This window comes from Gymnodraco acuticeps, unplaced genomic scaffold, assembly GCF_902827175.1.
Source record: "Gymnodraco acuticeps unplaced genomic scaffold, fGymAcu1.1, whole genome shotgun sequence".
NCBI lineage: Eukaryota > Metazoa > Chordata > Actinopteri > Perciformes > Bathydraconidae > Gymnodraco > Gymnodraco acuticeps.
Genome location: NW_022992344.1, coordinates 1,980,116 through 1,996,336, shown reverse-complemented (window position 1 = coordinate 1,996,336; position 16,221 = coordinate 1,980,116). Strand labels below are relative to the sequence as shown.

General features: G+C 40.9%; 1 protein-coding gene across 1 annotated transcript in view; it reads right to left on the bottom strand.

Annotated features, from left to right (window-relative positions):
* hdac4 (histone deacetylase 4) overlaps positions 1–16,221 on the bottom strand; it is a 200,068-nt gene that overhangs the window by 90,296 nt on the left and 93,551 nt on the right. The window contains exon 3 of the mRNA XM_034208775.1: positions 14,383–14,445. Within this exon, the coding sequence (XP_034064666.1) occupies positions 14,383–14,445 (63 nt within the window). The remainder of the gene's footprint in view (positions 1–14,382; positions 14,446–16,221) is intronic.

Sequence of the window (16,221 nt, the reverse complement as noted above, 5' to 3'; positions counted from 1 at the left end):
AGGGTTAGGAGGAGCTTTCTTTCATCCGTCTCCCCTGAGAACCCCAGACCCGACTCCAAATATGTGAGACACGGTGTCGTTTATTATTGATTAAGGTTATTTATAATACACACTCTCTGCTACACCCCTTTACATCTCTCTGTCTACCTCCCCCCTATTCTTTAGTACCTATGGGATTCTCAAAATACAGAAACTAAATCTGACATTTCTATTAAAAGCAGTCATACTAAAATACCCCTTTTCCAATACTTTTACTAGTTATATATACACATATTTAGACAATGAAATTCTAATGATAGTCACCACAATACATGAGCCCACTATTTTGGTACACTTATGTTATTATATAATTGAATGTAATACTTCTAAAACACTGCTGAAGTGTAAAGAAAAAGTATTATTTAATGCACTGTCCTCTCACCCTCACATATTCTGCCACTTCTCTTATTTAGCCAATGCATGGCAACAGACTTGAGTTCATTACAAAATATTTGTAAAGGCTCAATAGATCAGTAGATTCCTAGGATATCAGCTGTTATCCGTAAGCTGCTATTTTTGAGTAGCAAATACAATACATTTCTTTAAATATGTCAACAATAAAAGTACTGTCGTAGCAGATTCATAGGTGACCAGGCAGAACTCAAAACCCCACAACAAAAGAGTATGTATTAAAGATTGACCAGAAGCATTCCAAATAAAGAGCTTTTGTCTTTGTTTCTCTTCTGTGTATTGTACATTATATTAATACGAACAAGCAGGGTAAGCTTAATCCTTAACCTGTGAGTCTTTTTCCCTCTCACACACAGAAACACAGGTTTGGCTGACTGGCGATAAACTCTTTTGTAGTGAGCAACAGTATAGTGTAACATCTTTAGAAGATAGCTGCTGTCCCTCTGGGCTCTGTTTATTAGTAGAAATGGCAGCAGTTTTGTATAGTGTACAAATATGTTCCAGCCAGTAGAGATGTTGCAATGCAGTTTGCTAGCGACATGCTAAGGATCGCTTGAACATAATTGTGAAGTACTACTTAATTTATAGCCCTTTCTTTAAAAAGCACAAATAAACATGGTAAAGGTCTCGTTGGTTGTGGTTTGAACAAGATCTTACCTCGATCTGACCGAACTAAAAAATGTAAGTTATCACTTCAACGTTGTTTTTACTTAAAGGTGGGGTATGTAATTTATTTCAAATACACTTTTTGTTATATTCCATGGAATGCTCTTAACATCCCGATAGCAATGAATATATTAAGTGCTTTGATAATAAATAAATAAAAAATGTCATCTGTGGAAGCCATGGCGCTGTAAAAAGCACGACCAATCATTCCGGCCCGGCTAAAATAACTGGATGGCCTACCTGCCTGTCAGCCTTCCATCTGTGCACAAACTTATCTCGTGCCCTCATTGGTCATGTGCGCGTTCATGTGTGTTGGAGGAGAGGCTCTGTAAGGAAGTGGCAGATATTTTCCGTTTGTGTATTTTCAAATTCTAGCGATCGCGAGCTGGTTTCTCCAAAATTACCTACCCCACCTTTAAGCTTTGAATTTGAAAAGTGACCAATTCATCCACTGAATTAAACTAGAATTCTTCCACTAATTCATACCTAAACAAACAAATGTTTGAAATGTCCATCCCTCTATCACTTTATTATGCATAACAGCATAACAAAGGCGCATAAGCAAATGCAGCTAAATGCATTCTACTTTTATTTGATTGGTTTCATACCTGCCTAAAAACGATATGGTAGTGATCTCTATACCATACAAACCTACATGTGCACACACCCACAATAAAGAGTTTACACAATCCTCAGATCAAGTATACCCATGCAGCCAATCTGATTTGGTTGAGGTAAGAAGCACTACAAAAATACAGAGACCAGGAGTGAGTCATATAGAATCAAAACAGCTTCCTAAAAACCAGACGAGGTGAGAATAGAAGCTTTGGGGAGCTCCCTTCATTCATATTTTACGCCCTCTCCTTCCGTCTCATTGGTAATGCTTCCCAGTCTGCACCCAGTTTGTAGCAGACTGAGCCATTAGCTGTCAGCCATGCTGAACTGAACTTATGAGCCATGTCAGCTCACCATACTGCTACCAGTGCACTTTAAATCACATGGCTCACAGGAAACCCCCTGTGCACTAATGCTATACCTACAACTGCTTTAGGTCCAGAGCAGAAAATAGTAACCTGCCTTAAATTAGCCTTATTACAAGACAGTAAAGACGGTAAATGGAGGTATACATGGAGAATTGCATCCAAAGAAAAGGATGAGTTCAGCTAAGTCATGAAAGGAAAATATCCAGGATTCATACTATAACAAAAGACTGTGTTTGATGTAATGTCTACCTGTGGAGACTTGATGTTGATATGTTTACTTTCATCAGAAATTGAAGGGCATACAGTCTACTCTTGAACTTATGTTCCCAGTTATAGGAAGGCCCAAGTCTCTTTGCAGCGACTTCTTTGCAAGTTCAGCCCACTTAGAGTCTGAAGCATTTTAGTCGGAAAACCATGGTTTATTTCTTCTCTTAAATGAGTTTGTGGTCAAATGCAGTCTATCACTGATGTCCACGCTGTAGCCATTAGGCTCCAGGCTTGGCTTTAATGAACTCCTCTTCCCGGACAGAGGAGGGCCAACCTCTGGTCATGGTGGTGTTGATGGCCAGAAGCTAGTAAACCTGATGCAAACGCGAAAGCACAAGGTCTGAACCCTGGAGTGGTCATCAATATTAGATAGCTTCCAGAGGTCTCCTCTGGATTCATTAGGTCTTGCTAGGGCTTTTAAAAGCCTTTACTAAACAGACCTCTGCATTAACAAGCAAGTTTGACAGGAAGTGAAAGGTTAAAACATGGACAGAGTCAAATGAACATAACATCTGTATGTATATCTTTACAACTGAACATAAACAAGCAGAGCACATTTACAAACGGTCCAACTAAGGGAATCTTAGCTTTAAAAACATATGCTTGTTTATTACAACAAGTTCATTTTTTACTAGGTTTCTCAAAACGGTAATACCCCTTCATTTATATTTGGGTCTTTTCAGATGAAATGTTTAATTTAAGTCAAGATCTGTTGTAATAAGTTGATTCACTTGGCGAGGTGAAAGTTCAACCGTGCAAAGCTTTCCCGTGACTTATTCAATACGGCTCTGACCAATTCCTAAATGTTCACACATTGGTGACCTTTGAGGGAACTGAGAAGCAGAGTCCAAAATTGAGGAAGCGTTCATGTTTGCTGTGTTGCATCATCGCCATGTTATCGTATAATAAGGTTATCAACCATGTGCATCAACAAGCTTTGAGCTCCACCTAGTTTCTGACAACAAGCAAATGAATGTGTGACCACCAGGCATATAGGAAGATATTGCTTATCTTTTACAATGGAAATGGTTAAAGGGCAGACATTTGTAAGAAATACTTGGCAGGTTATTGGATAAAGAATCTGTCAATCAAACCTGTTGAAGTCAGACTTGAGAAGACCCTCAAATTATATTCCATTGCATAAAACTTTCAAAGTTGTTCTTTAACTCTTCTTTCATTAAATAAATACTCTCCAATTCTGATATGACTGATGCCATTGCACACTCTAGGCTTACCTGTTCTAGAGCTCCATTGTTCTTTTGAATGAACAGTGTCTAGGTATTACATCACTCACACATCTCAAACTAATACATCTGATCTAACAATTTGTAAATAAATTATAACTTGAAGCCTGATTTTATTGTAATATGAATCCTATGTATCCAATCATTCTAACATTGTTAGGTTATTTGTCATTCGTTTTCACAGCCAATCATTTAACAAATGCTGATTGTGTGCTCTTACTCGCTCCAACAACAATAGCTTTGATAGTTGGACAACCACAGCAAATTAACAGAAATGTCTCCCTCTCTCTCTCCCCCTCCCTCTCTCCCCCTCTCTCTTTCCCCCTCTCTCTCTCTAACCTGTTATAGCTGTCAGGTTACTGGCACTGATGCAGACAAAGTAGGTTAAGGTATTGCCTGTTCTGCTGGAAGATAAAAACAAGTCTGGCTTGGAGCACTCTGCCATCCTTTCTGAGACCCAAATGTGAAGAGTGTGTCTGTCTTTAACGGGGTTGACATGAAGGCCACCACCCCAGACTATGTCTGTAGATATAAGTAGGCACTGGGGCACTGTTTTGTATTCTTTTTATAATTCCAATCTTTCTCTCAGCATCGCACCTGACGTCACCTCTGCTCTCCGACAGCTTTACATTGTCTTAACACAACTTTTTAAGCATTCTCCCTTAACCATTATTGCTTCAGTGCCTTTTACAAGTGGTGTTGTCCATTTCCATTTTTATTTAAAAAGGAGGTTCACTTTTTTGAAAGGGTAAGATGTAATATAAAAGAGAAATAAAAAGACTGATTCCAGGAGGTTAGATAAAGCAATGTGCCGGAGATTATATTACAGTTCATCAAAAGTTCAAGAAAACCGTTTGGAAAGATCCCTTGGGCAATAACTTTGAGATGGTTGTGTGTGTCTGTGTGTGTGTTTTTGTGTGTAGAGCAGAAAAGAAGCAGCTGCCCACCGACTCCTGCCTACACCAAACTGGCACCAGGCAGAGGAATCCATGCCAGGTCAGGGAGTGTGTGGGGGTGGTAGGGGGCTTTTGGGGCCCATCTGGGGAACTGGCACCGGGGCCCAAGGGCTTGTGTAGGCTCCCTGGTGAGCATGTGTATAGTAAACAGGTTATCTTTCGTTAGGGAAAAGTGGTATGTCAAGCAGGTACTGATTGTGTCTGTCATTGGGACTTTATTCAGAAGGTTATGGTGTTTCAATCTTGAATTGAGACTACATCTGATAGAAAGTAAAAAACTGGATTATGACAGGCACTGAGAATCAAACGCAATAAACGTCAAGCAGTGTTTGTACTTAAAATATTCTCAATTAGTAGGTAAGAGTAAAGCAGACTAAAGAGAATTAAAAGTTATTTTTGGGAATGTATGCATAAACAGCACAATATAGGGATCAGAGATGGGGTCGTTACTCAAAAAAAGTAATATATTACATATTACTTTTTAAAAAAAAGTAATATATTACATATTACTTTTTTTTTTAAAAGTAATATATTACTTTACTTCGTTACTCTCGCGTTACTTTAGTCGTTACTTTAGTCGTTACTTTAGTCGTTACTTTAGTCGTTACTTTAGTCGTTACTTTAGTCGTTACTTTACTCGCAGGGCCGCCCCTCCCTACAGGCAGATCACGCAGACTGCGGAGGGTGCTTCATTTTGCGGAGGGAGCCTCATCTGAAGCGCAAATGCGGCGCACCTACAGTGTAACCCTTAGATTCCACCGGGTCCGTCCGCGGTGCGTTGCGGCCGCCGCGGCGTCCGCAAGGATCGCGGCCACTCTAGTCAATGGGTGCTATATAGATGCGCTGCGTTACGGCTCAGAAGCGTCCCAGAAGCGTCTCGCCGCTGGGCTCCGCTCGAAATAGGATTGAAGTCTATTTTCCGACGTGACACAGCCGTAACGGCCCCTACACACGGCGGCGTGCGTTGCCGCTTGGCAGTGGGTGTGTCTTGAGCTTGGGGAGTTTACGCGAGCAACGCGACCAACAACTAATCACATGAATCTCTCCTGTCAATTGCATAAAAGGTTTTTCATGTCACACTTTATATGATGAACATTTATGACATTAATGTCTATGGTGCTATTTTACGCAACATTCCATGCTGGCTAAATACAGTACAATACAGTCTATGCGAGTCCATTCAAACGAAGTAAACTGGATATAAACTCCCCAAACAGGCGAAAACCTACCAGTTTCACCCACTGTCTCTGCCACCTCCCTCCATGCCTGGCTCCTCCGGTTTGTATCCCGGTAGGTGAACAGGGACTGATCATAAAGCACCGGGTGATTCCCTACCGCTACGATTATTTTCTCGTCCATTTTGTGGCATATGAGGAAATGAACTGCGGTCTGGCTCTCCCAGCATACACGCGGTTTGATTGGCTAGCGCTTGTACTGGCAGATTTGCATAAGCGGTATTTGATTGGCTGACGCCTCCGTCGAAGCGTCAAAAGTAGAACATTGCTCTACTTGTGCAGCGAGCACCGCGAGAGAAGCTACGCTTTGCTCCCACAATGCAGTTCGGCGAAATGTGACGTCACCCCATTCAAAGTGAATGGACAGAAGCGTTGAAGAGTCAACGCACGCCGCCGTGTGTAGGGGCTGTAAGGTAATATCGGGCAGGCAGGAAGTGGAACGTTCAGAGCATATATAGCATACAGTGGGGCAAAAAAGTATTTAGTCAGCCGCCAATTGTGCAAGTTCTCCCACTTAAAAAGATGAGAGGCCTGTAATGTTCATCCTAGGTATACCTCAACTATGAGAGACAAAATGAGAAAAAAAAAAATCCAGAAAATCACATTGTCTGACTTTTAAAGAATTTATTTGCAAATTATGGTGGAAAATAAGTATTTGGTCAATAACAAAAGTTCATCTCAATACTTTGTTATACCCTTTGTTGGCAATGACAGAGGTCAAACGTTTTCTGTAAGTCTTCACAAGGTTTTCACACACTGTTGCTGGTATTTTGGCCCATTCCTCCATGCAGATCTCCTCTAGAGCAGTGATGTTTTGGGGCTGTCGCTGGGCAACACGGACTTTCAACTCCCTCCAAAGATTTTCTATGGGGTTGAGATCTGGAGACTGGCTAAGCCACTCCAGGACCTTGAAATGCTTCTTACGAAGCCACTCCTTCGTTGCCCGGGCGGTGTGTTTGGGATCATTGCCATGCTGAAAGACCCAGCCACGTTTCATCTTCAATGCCCTTGCTGATGGAAGGAGGTTGTCACTCAAAATCTCACGATACATGGCCCCATTCATTATTTCCTTTACACGGATCAGTCGTCCTGGTCCCTTTGCAGAAAAACAGCCCCAAAGCATGATGTTTCCACCCCCATGTTTCACAGTAGGTATGGTGTTCTTTGGATGCAACTCAGCATTCTTTCTCCTCCAAACACATCTAGTTGAGTTTTTACCAAAAAGTTCTATTTTGGTTTCATCTGATCATATGACATTCTCCCAATCCTCTTCTGGATCATCTAAATGCTCTCTAGCAAACTTCAGACGGGCCTGGACATGTACTGGCTTAAGCAGGGGGACACGTCTGGCACTGCAGGATTTGAGTCCCTGGCGGCATAGTGTGTTACTGATGGTAGCCTTTGTTACTTTGGTCCCAGCTCTCTGCAGGTCATTGACTAGGTCCCACCGTGTGGTTCTGGGATTTTTGCTCACCGTTCTTGTGATCATTTTGACCCCACGGGGTGAGATATTGCGTGGAGCCCCAGATTGAGGAAGATTATCAGTGGTCTTGTATGTCTTCCATTTTCTAATAATTGCTCCCACAGTTGATTTATTCACACCAAGCTGCTTACCTATTGCAGATTCAGTCTTCCCAGCCTGGTGCAGGTCTACAATTTTGCTTCTGGTGTCCTTTGACAGCTCTTTGGTTTTGGCCATAGTGGAGTTTGTAGGTGACCAAATACTTATTTTACCGAGGAATTTACCAATTAATTCATTAAAAATCCTATAATGTGATTTCCTGGATTATTTCCCCCCATTCTGTCTCTCATAGTTGAAGTGTACCTAGGATGAAAATTACAGGCCTCTCTCATCTTTTTAAGTGGGAGAACTTGCACAATTGGTGGTTGACTAAATACTTTTTTGCCCCACTGTGTATATATATATATATATATATATATATATATATATACACATACACACACAAACTCATTTTTCAGACCCTATCCCTCCGTAGTCTTTCAAGTAGGAGGAAATGCCAGTGTTCTCCTCCGGTTTACAGGCACTGTGTAAATTATATATATAGAATAATTATGATGATGAATGCATTTTTTTACCACTAAAATACAGCAAAACATCTTTGATTCATGTCATTTATAACTGGGATATTACAATTATTATTAACTTTGTCTGTACAAAGTAGCCTGTCCAGGAAATATGCCCAAATCAACAAAAACTGCGAGCCGGCAGGCAAGACGCTCCGCTCATGAAATGCGCCCGGTAGGGTATGACGCCGGAGGAGGCCGGACCAAAACCGCGGCGCAGTCGCAACGCGCCGCAGACGGACCCGGTGGAATCTAGGGGTAAGCGTGCCACAGTTTTCGCCGCTGCGAGGCTCCACTAGCACTAGAGGGGCCTCATCATATAACTTTGCGTGTTTGCTGTTTACTCGTTACTTTACAAGACATCCTCACTCTAGATTCGGAGGTCCTCCTTAGCTATTAGCTTCACGTTAGCATGTAGTCTTTGCAGGTGCTTGTTGAGGTTTGACGTTGTGTTTGCAGCAGTGGATAAAAGCTTCTGGCCTGGACAGAGTTTGCACCTCACAGTCACATTCCTGTCCTTTCTTCGGACAAACTCAAAAATAATGGGCATACCTCCATCCCTCGAAAAGTTATCACTGTTGACTCAGCCATGTTTATGCACTGCATGTGGACGCCCAAGTCGCGCAAATGTTACGTAAATATAAACCTGTGGCGGAAATCCCTCTCGTCTGTCAAAGGGAGAATCTAGTAATTCTGTATGTTAGTAGCTAACTGTAGTGTGATTACTGATTTTATAAAAGTAACGAAGTATTGCGTGTCGGGCAATGTTGATAACTGTAGTGTGATTACTGAATTCTAAACGCATTACATTACTCCGTTACCGACAAAAGTAATATTATTACAGTAACGCGTTACTTTGTAACAAAACAAATTGCTTTGTAACGCGTTACACCCAACTCTGATAGGGATTGGTATCGGCCACATTTGGAATTCCGCATCAGCTTGGAAATTCTAATCCATAATTCTGTTATGATAATCCATGCTTAATGCTTCATTTGAACTATGTTGAAAAATAAGAACTTGACACACATTTGAAGCCAAAATATGATAGTTAAAGAACTTGACTCAAGGGACACTACGTTTTCTGAGCGGGAATATTTTTAGCAGTAACGATACCGTTAGTGTTTTGATTCTCCAAAACCTGATTCCATTTCCATCAAAGATAAGGTAAGTCGTTTACAACAAAGTACCACTATGATGTTGGTTGTTACAGAGGCTGTGACAAATAAGAATTTAGATAATATTGTCTGCATAAACATTTCTTTTTCACAAAGATGTTATGCATATGGTGAATTTCCCCCAATAAAATTACAATTTGGTTTTCGCCACATTCTGGCAAATTCACAGTCAGTGACAATAATATTGGTTTGTATCAAATTGTGTGCCTGCCAAACTCCCAAAATCCTTGTGTTGAGCATGTTTCCTTACATTACCAGAGCAAACACACATATTTAAAATGTCAGGATTAAGGTCAAGCTTTCAGACGCACACAAACACACGGGCATGCAAACCCCATGTTCCTGTGAGGGGGGGGTGGGGGGGCAGCGGGGGTCTGGCCGGCAGACAAGTGTCTCTGCGCGGTCATGGTGACCTACAGACGGCTGTCCTCTGGAACACATCTCGCCCCATTCAGCTGCTTTTCCACTCGCTTCTCTTCATGTTTTCCATCTGTTATCTTTAAATGCACTCAATAATTATGATGCTATTGTGGACGTGGACTAGAATCACATCTTCAAGCAACATGATTAATCAATGGCTGAGCTGAATATCATTATTTTTCACATCTGAACTTCTATTGAGGTTTATCAAATGAAGCTTTGAATGTTATATGTCATTGTCCTAGAAAGGTAATAAAGAACTCCTTGAACAAAATCTTAAATTTGATTAAATCATTCTTTGGATAACGTTTAGCTAACGTCTTCAATTAATAAAATCATCACTGAGTCCCTTTTATTTTGTGCGGGAAGCAGGAGCAAACAATTGTTTTGATCGCAACAAAAATGCTTAACTTTTGGACATGGCATCAGAAATGAACAACTTTTGGGCATTACGGGGAACGTTTTGTTCACTACTTCAGAGTCGGAAACAATCCTAGGCTGAAACCTAACTCTAATCCTACACATATTATAGTAATACTACTAATATTAGTGTAGCCTACTCTGTCTGACATTTCTGAAACTCTGCAGAAATACAGGCTTTACACTAAAGTGGCAGACAGGTGCTAAAGCGTTAATATGGCCCAAACAATTCAGAGCGAGAAACACGCTCCACTTTAAAAAACGAGGCAAAATAAACTTGCCTTGTTTTGCATCTTTTTTGAATGTGCAGTCTCATAATGGAGATGTTTTGTGCCGTTTTAACAAGTTTGCACCTGTCGGCCACCGTAGAATGCTGATTTAGAATGAGTGTTCAACGTTATGAATCAAGCATAAAACTATTCTGTAGAACCCTAGTTGAAATTCAAGATGGAGATGTCTGTAAATCCTCACCTGCATGAGAAAGGTGTAACTTATAAAGTGGCCACTGAGTGTACAGTCTAGCTTAAGATTCAGACTGAACATGTGAAATCAGAGGCCAAGTGAGCACAGAAATAGAAATCACATGTAGAGAACTGAGAGAGCAGACGGGAGTTGAGTGCAAGAGAGAGGGATGGTGATGAGTGTTAGAGTGAGAGAAAGAGAAATTCAGAGAGTGAATTAGGCGTAGTCCAAAAATACGTTTCCCTCCACTTTTAGCGACTTCCTTTCCAGAGTTTTGAAATGGTAATGCTTCTGCTGGTATTTGCATAATGTGCCTTTCCTCATCCCCCTTTTTTCCTCGGCTCTCTTCTCTTCAAATTGCTCTTCTCCTCCTCTTCCTCTATCCCTAACGGCACCCACCTCCCCCCTCCACCACCACCACCACCCATCCATTCTATCATTGCATTTATTTTACCTACACCTCCCTCTCTCAGGTTCTTAAGTGCTCATGGATAATTGACAACTCTAAATAAAGATAGGATGTTCAGTCAGGAAAACAGAAGGCAGCCAACAGGTCTGCCACTTCCCGTGTTAACAGCTCTCCACTCCAATCCCTTGCCGCCTCGTGTTCTGCAAAGCCTTAATATCAGCGCTTTGCAGACAGAAAGTGGACGTGCGCACAAAGCATTAAGGCTAAAAAAGTAAAAAAAGACGTTTGTCACGTTTCTTGACGATTGCCCACGGCGCACACTGATGAAAGAAGCCGTGGATAGAATAGCAAAACCACTTCTGGTCTACATTATCTGACACTTCATTTCCCATCCTCTTCTCCCAATTTGCCTCCCTCCTTCCTCATCACTTCTCTCACCTTCCCCTCCCTCCTCCTCCTCCTCACTCCCTGCAGTGTCTGTGCTCTGACAGTTATGTGTGAGTGGAGCGTGGGCTGCTGCTAATTTGTGCAGAGTGGGAGAAAGCTGTTTTGGCTCGGGGAGAAAAGAGCTGAGTTTAGGCTTAATGCTGGGATGGATGGACAGACGTGGCAAACACACACAGACACCAACAAACACACACACTCACACACACGTGTTTGTCGTTCATTTACTCCCACTCTCCTAATGTCACGAGTGCATTCACAGATACAAACAGATGCTCAAACCCACATTGACATCAAGCGTGGAGGTGACTCCTAAAAGGTGCTGTCTTCTGCTCCTCTTAAAGAACCTCCTCCTGCCCAACCTGTCATCCTGCTTAATATGCTCCCAAAGCTGTCACCACCATCATCATCATCATCATCATCATCCTCCTCTCTTCCTAGTTTTGATTCCGATTGATCAGCTACTTTTGAACGAAAATGCACTTTAAGGTTACCAGCCTTTATCGCCATTGTTGCCGTATCACTTCCTGTGTTTAAATGCACTTCACAATATAGGACAAACAGAACCATGCTCACAGGAAGTGTTGTTGTTGCTCTTGGCACCCGGTTAATTAATTCTAACACATCTCACGAATGTGTTAATGGAGCATTGTACTGTTCTTATTCCAATAAAATGCTGTTGTCCTTTTTTTGGCAGGCATTTGTAGCATTTAGTTATTATTAGGGCTGTAGCAAACTCACAATGATTAAAGTCGTATTTAATGAGTCCAGTGATATGACTGTACACAGTGACGAGCTAGTTCAGTGAACTCAACTTGAGTCATACTAAATTGCAACCTTGCCTTTCACTATACTGCACATTGGGAAAAAGTCTTTTTTTATGGGACATGAAACTTTTGACGATAATCATTTTTAATAGAATACATTAATGTCATGTGAATGATATATGTACAGCGCTTCAGAAATCATTTCTGTTCACCTACACTTTTATATTTAGTCAAAATCATTTGCCAAAAATTTGAAAAACAACCATTTAACAGAATAAAAAATACATGACGGATTTTGAAATAATTTTTCTATTTTGATTTTTGACAATCATGTAGTGAAAATCTGATATTGTGTAAGTACTGGTGCAAATGATACTTGAAAAACTGTTAATACAATTTGTCCATACTGTTTTTGATCATTGTAATATATGAGAGGGATATTTGATCACTTTGACGAGTGAGTCACTGTATACATTTGAACAAAAGCAGAGAAGACTAATGAAATCCATTCTATTGAATAACCAGTCCTACTTACAGTACAATATTTCTCTCAATATTAATGTTATTTGTTAATATGTTTATGAAATGCCAGATGCATTCACGTGTAAAAACCATAAAAATGCTCCTTGTGAACATAAAATAGCATTAACGGATTGAATTGACAATAAATCAGATAGAACCCAAATCATTCCAAGCACATTACACGTCCTGCATATGTTCCAATGTGTTATCTGCGCAAACGTTGGTCTGTGTGTTTGTGCAGTGTGTCACTGAAGCACTGAAACATGCTATTAGCAGGCTAAGACTCCAGGCCTTGGCAACCATATCAGTGACATCAGTGCTGCATCAGCATTGCATCCCGCCACATGGGACAAACATACCGCTTGTGGGTTGATGACATGCTGATGTGGCGTGATCATCCCTCGTTCCTGTCAACAAGAGCGTGAAGTTCCAACAAAATGTCTCCTTTGCACGTGCACATTTTCGTGGGCGCTGGCATGTGCGGTGCGAATGCTAAAAAGGAGCCGGCCACTGAATAATACATTGCCATGTACTAAAAACAATGTGCGACGTCAGCTGGTGGACATGATTGCATGTTCGGGAGTAAATAATAAGTTTGCTCATAAACAGACACTGACAGGGTGTGTTCTTGAGCCGTACATTAGTCAGCTAGGCGACGCGCTATCACCAAATCCCCAATTGAGCATTGATGTTCTGTAATTAGCCGTTGTGCATCACGCAGCAGTAAACCAAAGACATGACTGCATCGACCACTCCTCAGGAAAACTCTCACTCAGAGCTGAGTAGGGAAGCTACAGACTTCAGTACTGGTAAAGATACTGTAGAGTGGCGCAGTAATTGGACCAAAACCCAGAAATGAGTTGGCATGTTAGCACTTCTGGGTTCCCTCAATGTTACTTTTAAAATGTTTGAGTAGGATTTTCACGTTTTGTTCTGAAACATAAAATACATCAGTAAATACCCAACTTGTGACTGTGATCTGTGGTTAACCACGGCATACAAGATCTTCAAGTTTTGTTCTAATGGTCAATACCCCGCTGTCTTAAGGGACAAAATGAGTTTACCCTACATCCTGTTGAACATTAGCCAGCTTTAGTGGGCGGTGGTGGCGAAGTCGATAGGGACTTGGCTTGGCAACTGGAAGGTCACCAGTTCAAGTCCCGGCAAGACCAAGTGCTACCGAGGTGTCCCTGAGCAAGGCACCGTTCCCCACACTGCTCCCCGGGCGCCGTTCAAAATGGCAGCACACTGCTCCTAACACTAGGATGGGTCAAATGCAGAGAAACAATTTCCCCACGAGGGATTAATAAAAGTCCATCTTATCTTAGTTATGTTGACATGAAGTTATGTTAGCTGTTTATTTCTTGTGGTTGCATTAGCACTTCAACTATTATAAAATATGTAGCTATTGTTTGCCTTAAACCTTATTTTCTGGAATATTCCAAAATCAAATGGAAGAATTCCACTGATTTTTGTCGAGAGCTCTTGCGGTGATAACTTCCGGGCGGCCTACGAACATACGTCATCACTGAACCACTTTATACCAGACCGAAATAAGTCAGTTCAAATGCAGTGGACACACACACACACACACACACACACACACACACACACACACACACACACACACACACACACACACACACACACACACACACACACACACACACACACACACACACACACACAACACACACACACACACACACACACACACACACACACACACACACACACACACACACACACACACACACACACACACACACACACACACACACACACACACACACACACACACACACACACACACACACACACACACACACACACACACACACACACACACACACACACACACACACACAACGTACCAAAATGGTTGAGTGCTCCTGGTTTTAGGAGTTCCACAGGCTGCTCGTTGCTGGTCCATCCACCTGTCAGAGAGGAGGAAAAGGAGAGTTAAGGATAGTGCTCAGTACAGCTGAATAGATTCAAACCATCAACATTTGTGTCCTGCTCAAAGGTAAGAGAGGTATGGATTTATATAGAGGCTAATAGAGGGTGAGTGGGAACAAAATAAAAAGTGACCAGTTCAAAGCAGATGTGAACAGAAATACGTCTTTTTAAGAAAGTTGGAGAGGAAAAGAGAGAGATAAATGACAAGCAGACAAATCCACGGTGGCTGAGTTTATAATCATTTAAACCTTGAAAAGTGGCTTACTGAAATACATCTCGAAATATTTCATAATGATGTCATGACTATGCAGACTTATTTCATCTATCTTTTGGATTTGCATGTGGGTAGTTATGAAATGAGTATTAAAAAAAACCCTGTAAATTGTCAAAACGGATAAAAAAATATGTATGACTAAAAAAGAAAAATCACAGTCCTACTTTAGAGTGACAAACATTTCGGTGTTGTAACAATGCTTTCTTTCTTCAGTTGTCTCAGACATGTCTTCTTACAAATGAAGATAGTTGCTTTTGTTGATAAGTGCAGTGATGTACAACTTAAATTCCTAAAAGGGCTTTTCTTTGATAGTCCAACCAGGAAACATACTTATCTAATATAATATTCTATAATCTGCTCTTCTTACATTCCCAGTCCTCTGCACTACTTGTCATATCAAGTCAGATGTTCTTCTTGCATCAAAGCAGCTCCATTAACATCAACACTCATTCAAAACAAGATTAGAGAATGCTTAATTTAACATAAAATGACGAGTTCATTTAACAAAAAAACACCAACCGAGTATAGTATGACGCATTGAGAAGCCAAGCCTTCAAACTAATTGAATAATCGTCTTTTCAGAGAGAAGATACAGACCCGCGGTATATCCGTGCTACCTTGAACTACTGTACAAAAAGGTGATATAATAGTCTTTCATGGCTTGATCTGACCTTGGTTTGGTCTGGACAGTTGGTTTTTTTCTGTGTGTGTGGGCTTTGTGCTTCTGCACATTGGGATTGAATAGACATAAGAAAAAAAGGCAGTGCTGACCTTCAGCTTTTATATCAGGTTGCTAATATCCACATCAGATTGATCGTACGGGAAGTTTGAGGTGCAGAAAGTAGAAAGACAAGTAACAACAATGTTAATACATGCATCACAATAGAGGCTTTTTTGTAGCATTGCCCCAGCTCCCTTAACTCAAAGCGATTGGATATTTCCATTGGACAATGATAGAAAATAAGAGCTATGGCAAACATACATTGGATAGTTTCATCATATTAACATAACTTTTATAATATGTAAAGCCTAAATTAAAATCGTCAAAAGTAAATAGCCAAGATTTGGCTATAAACATCACCGTCTTTTTTCCAACATTGCTTCCAACTTAATGCAGACTAGTGTTTGGCGTGGGTTACATTGGCATGTACTGTAAGCCACTTAAAATCTGAAAACACTTTTGATTAGTACTAGCGGGGTATATACTGATATCATTTATGTAATAGTAAAAAAATAAAAATGATAAAAATCTTGTTTACTTGCGTCTGATTCCAGACCTTAAATCAGAAACCTCACCATAACGTCATTCTAAAGGAAAACGTTGTCTAAACAAAAGACACCAGAAGTACTATATGCTTACTCGTCTTCGGGTTATGGACTCGTGTTCTTTTTTTAATACATTTGTCAAATACCAATTCTAAAAAAACTGACTGTTGAATTGGTGCCAGTTCTAGTTCTGCACAAAATAGTTTGTTTGGCT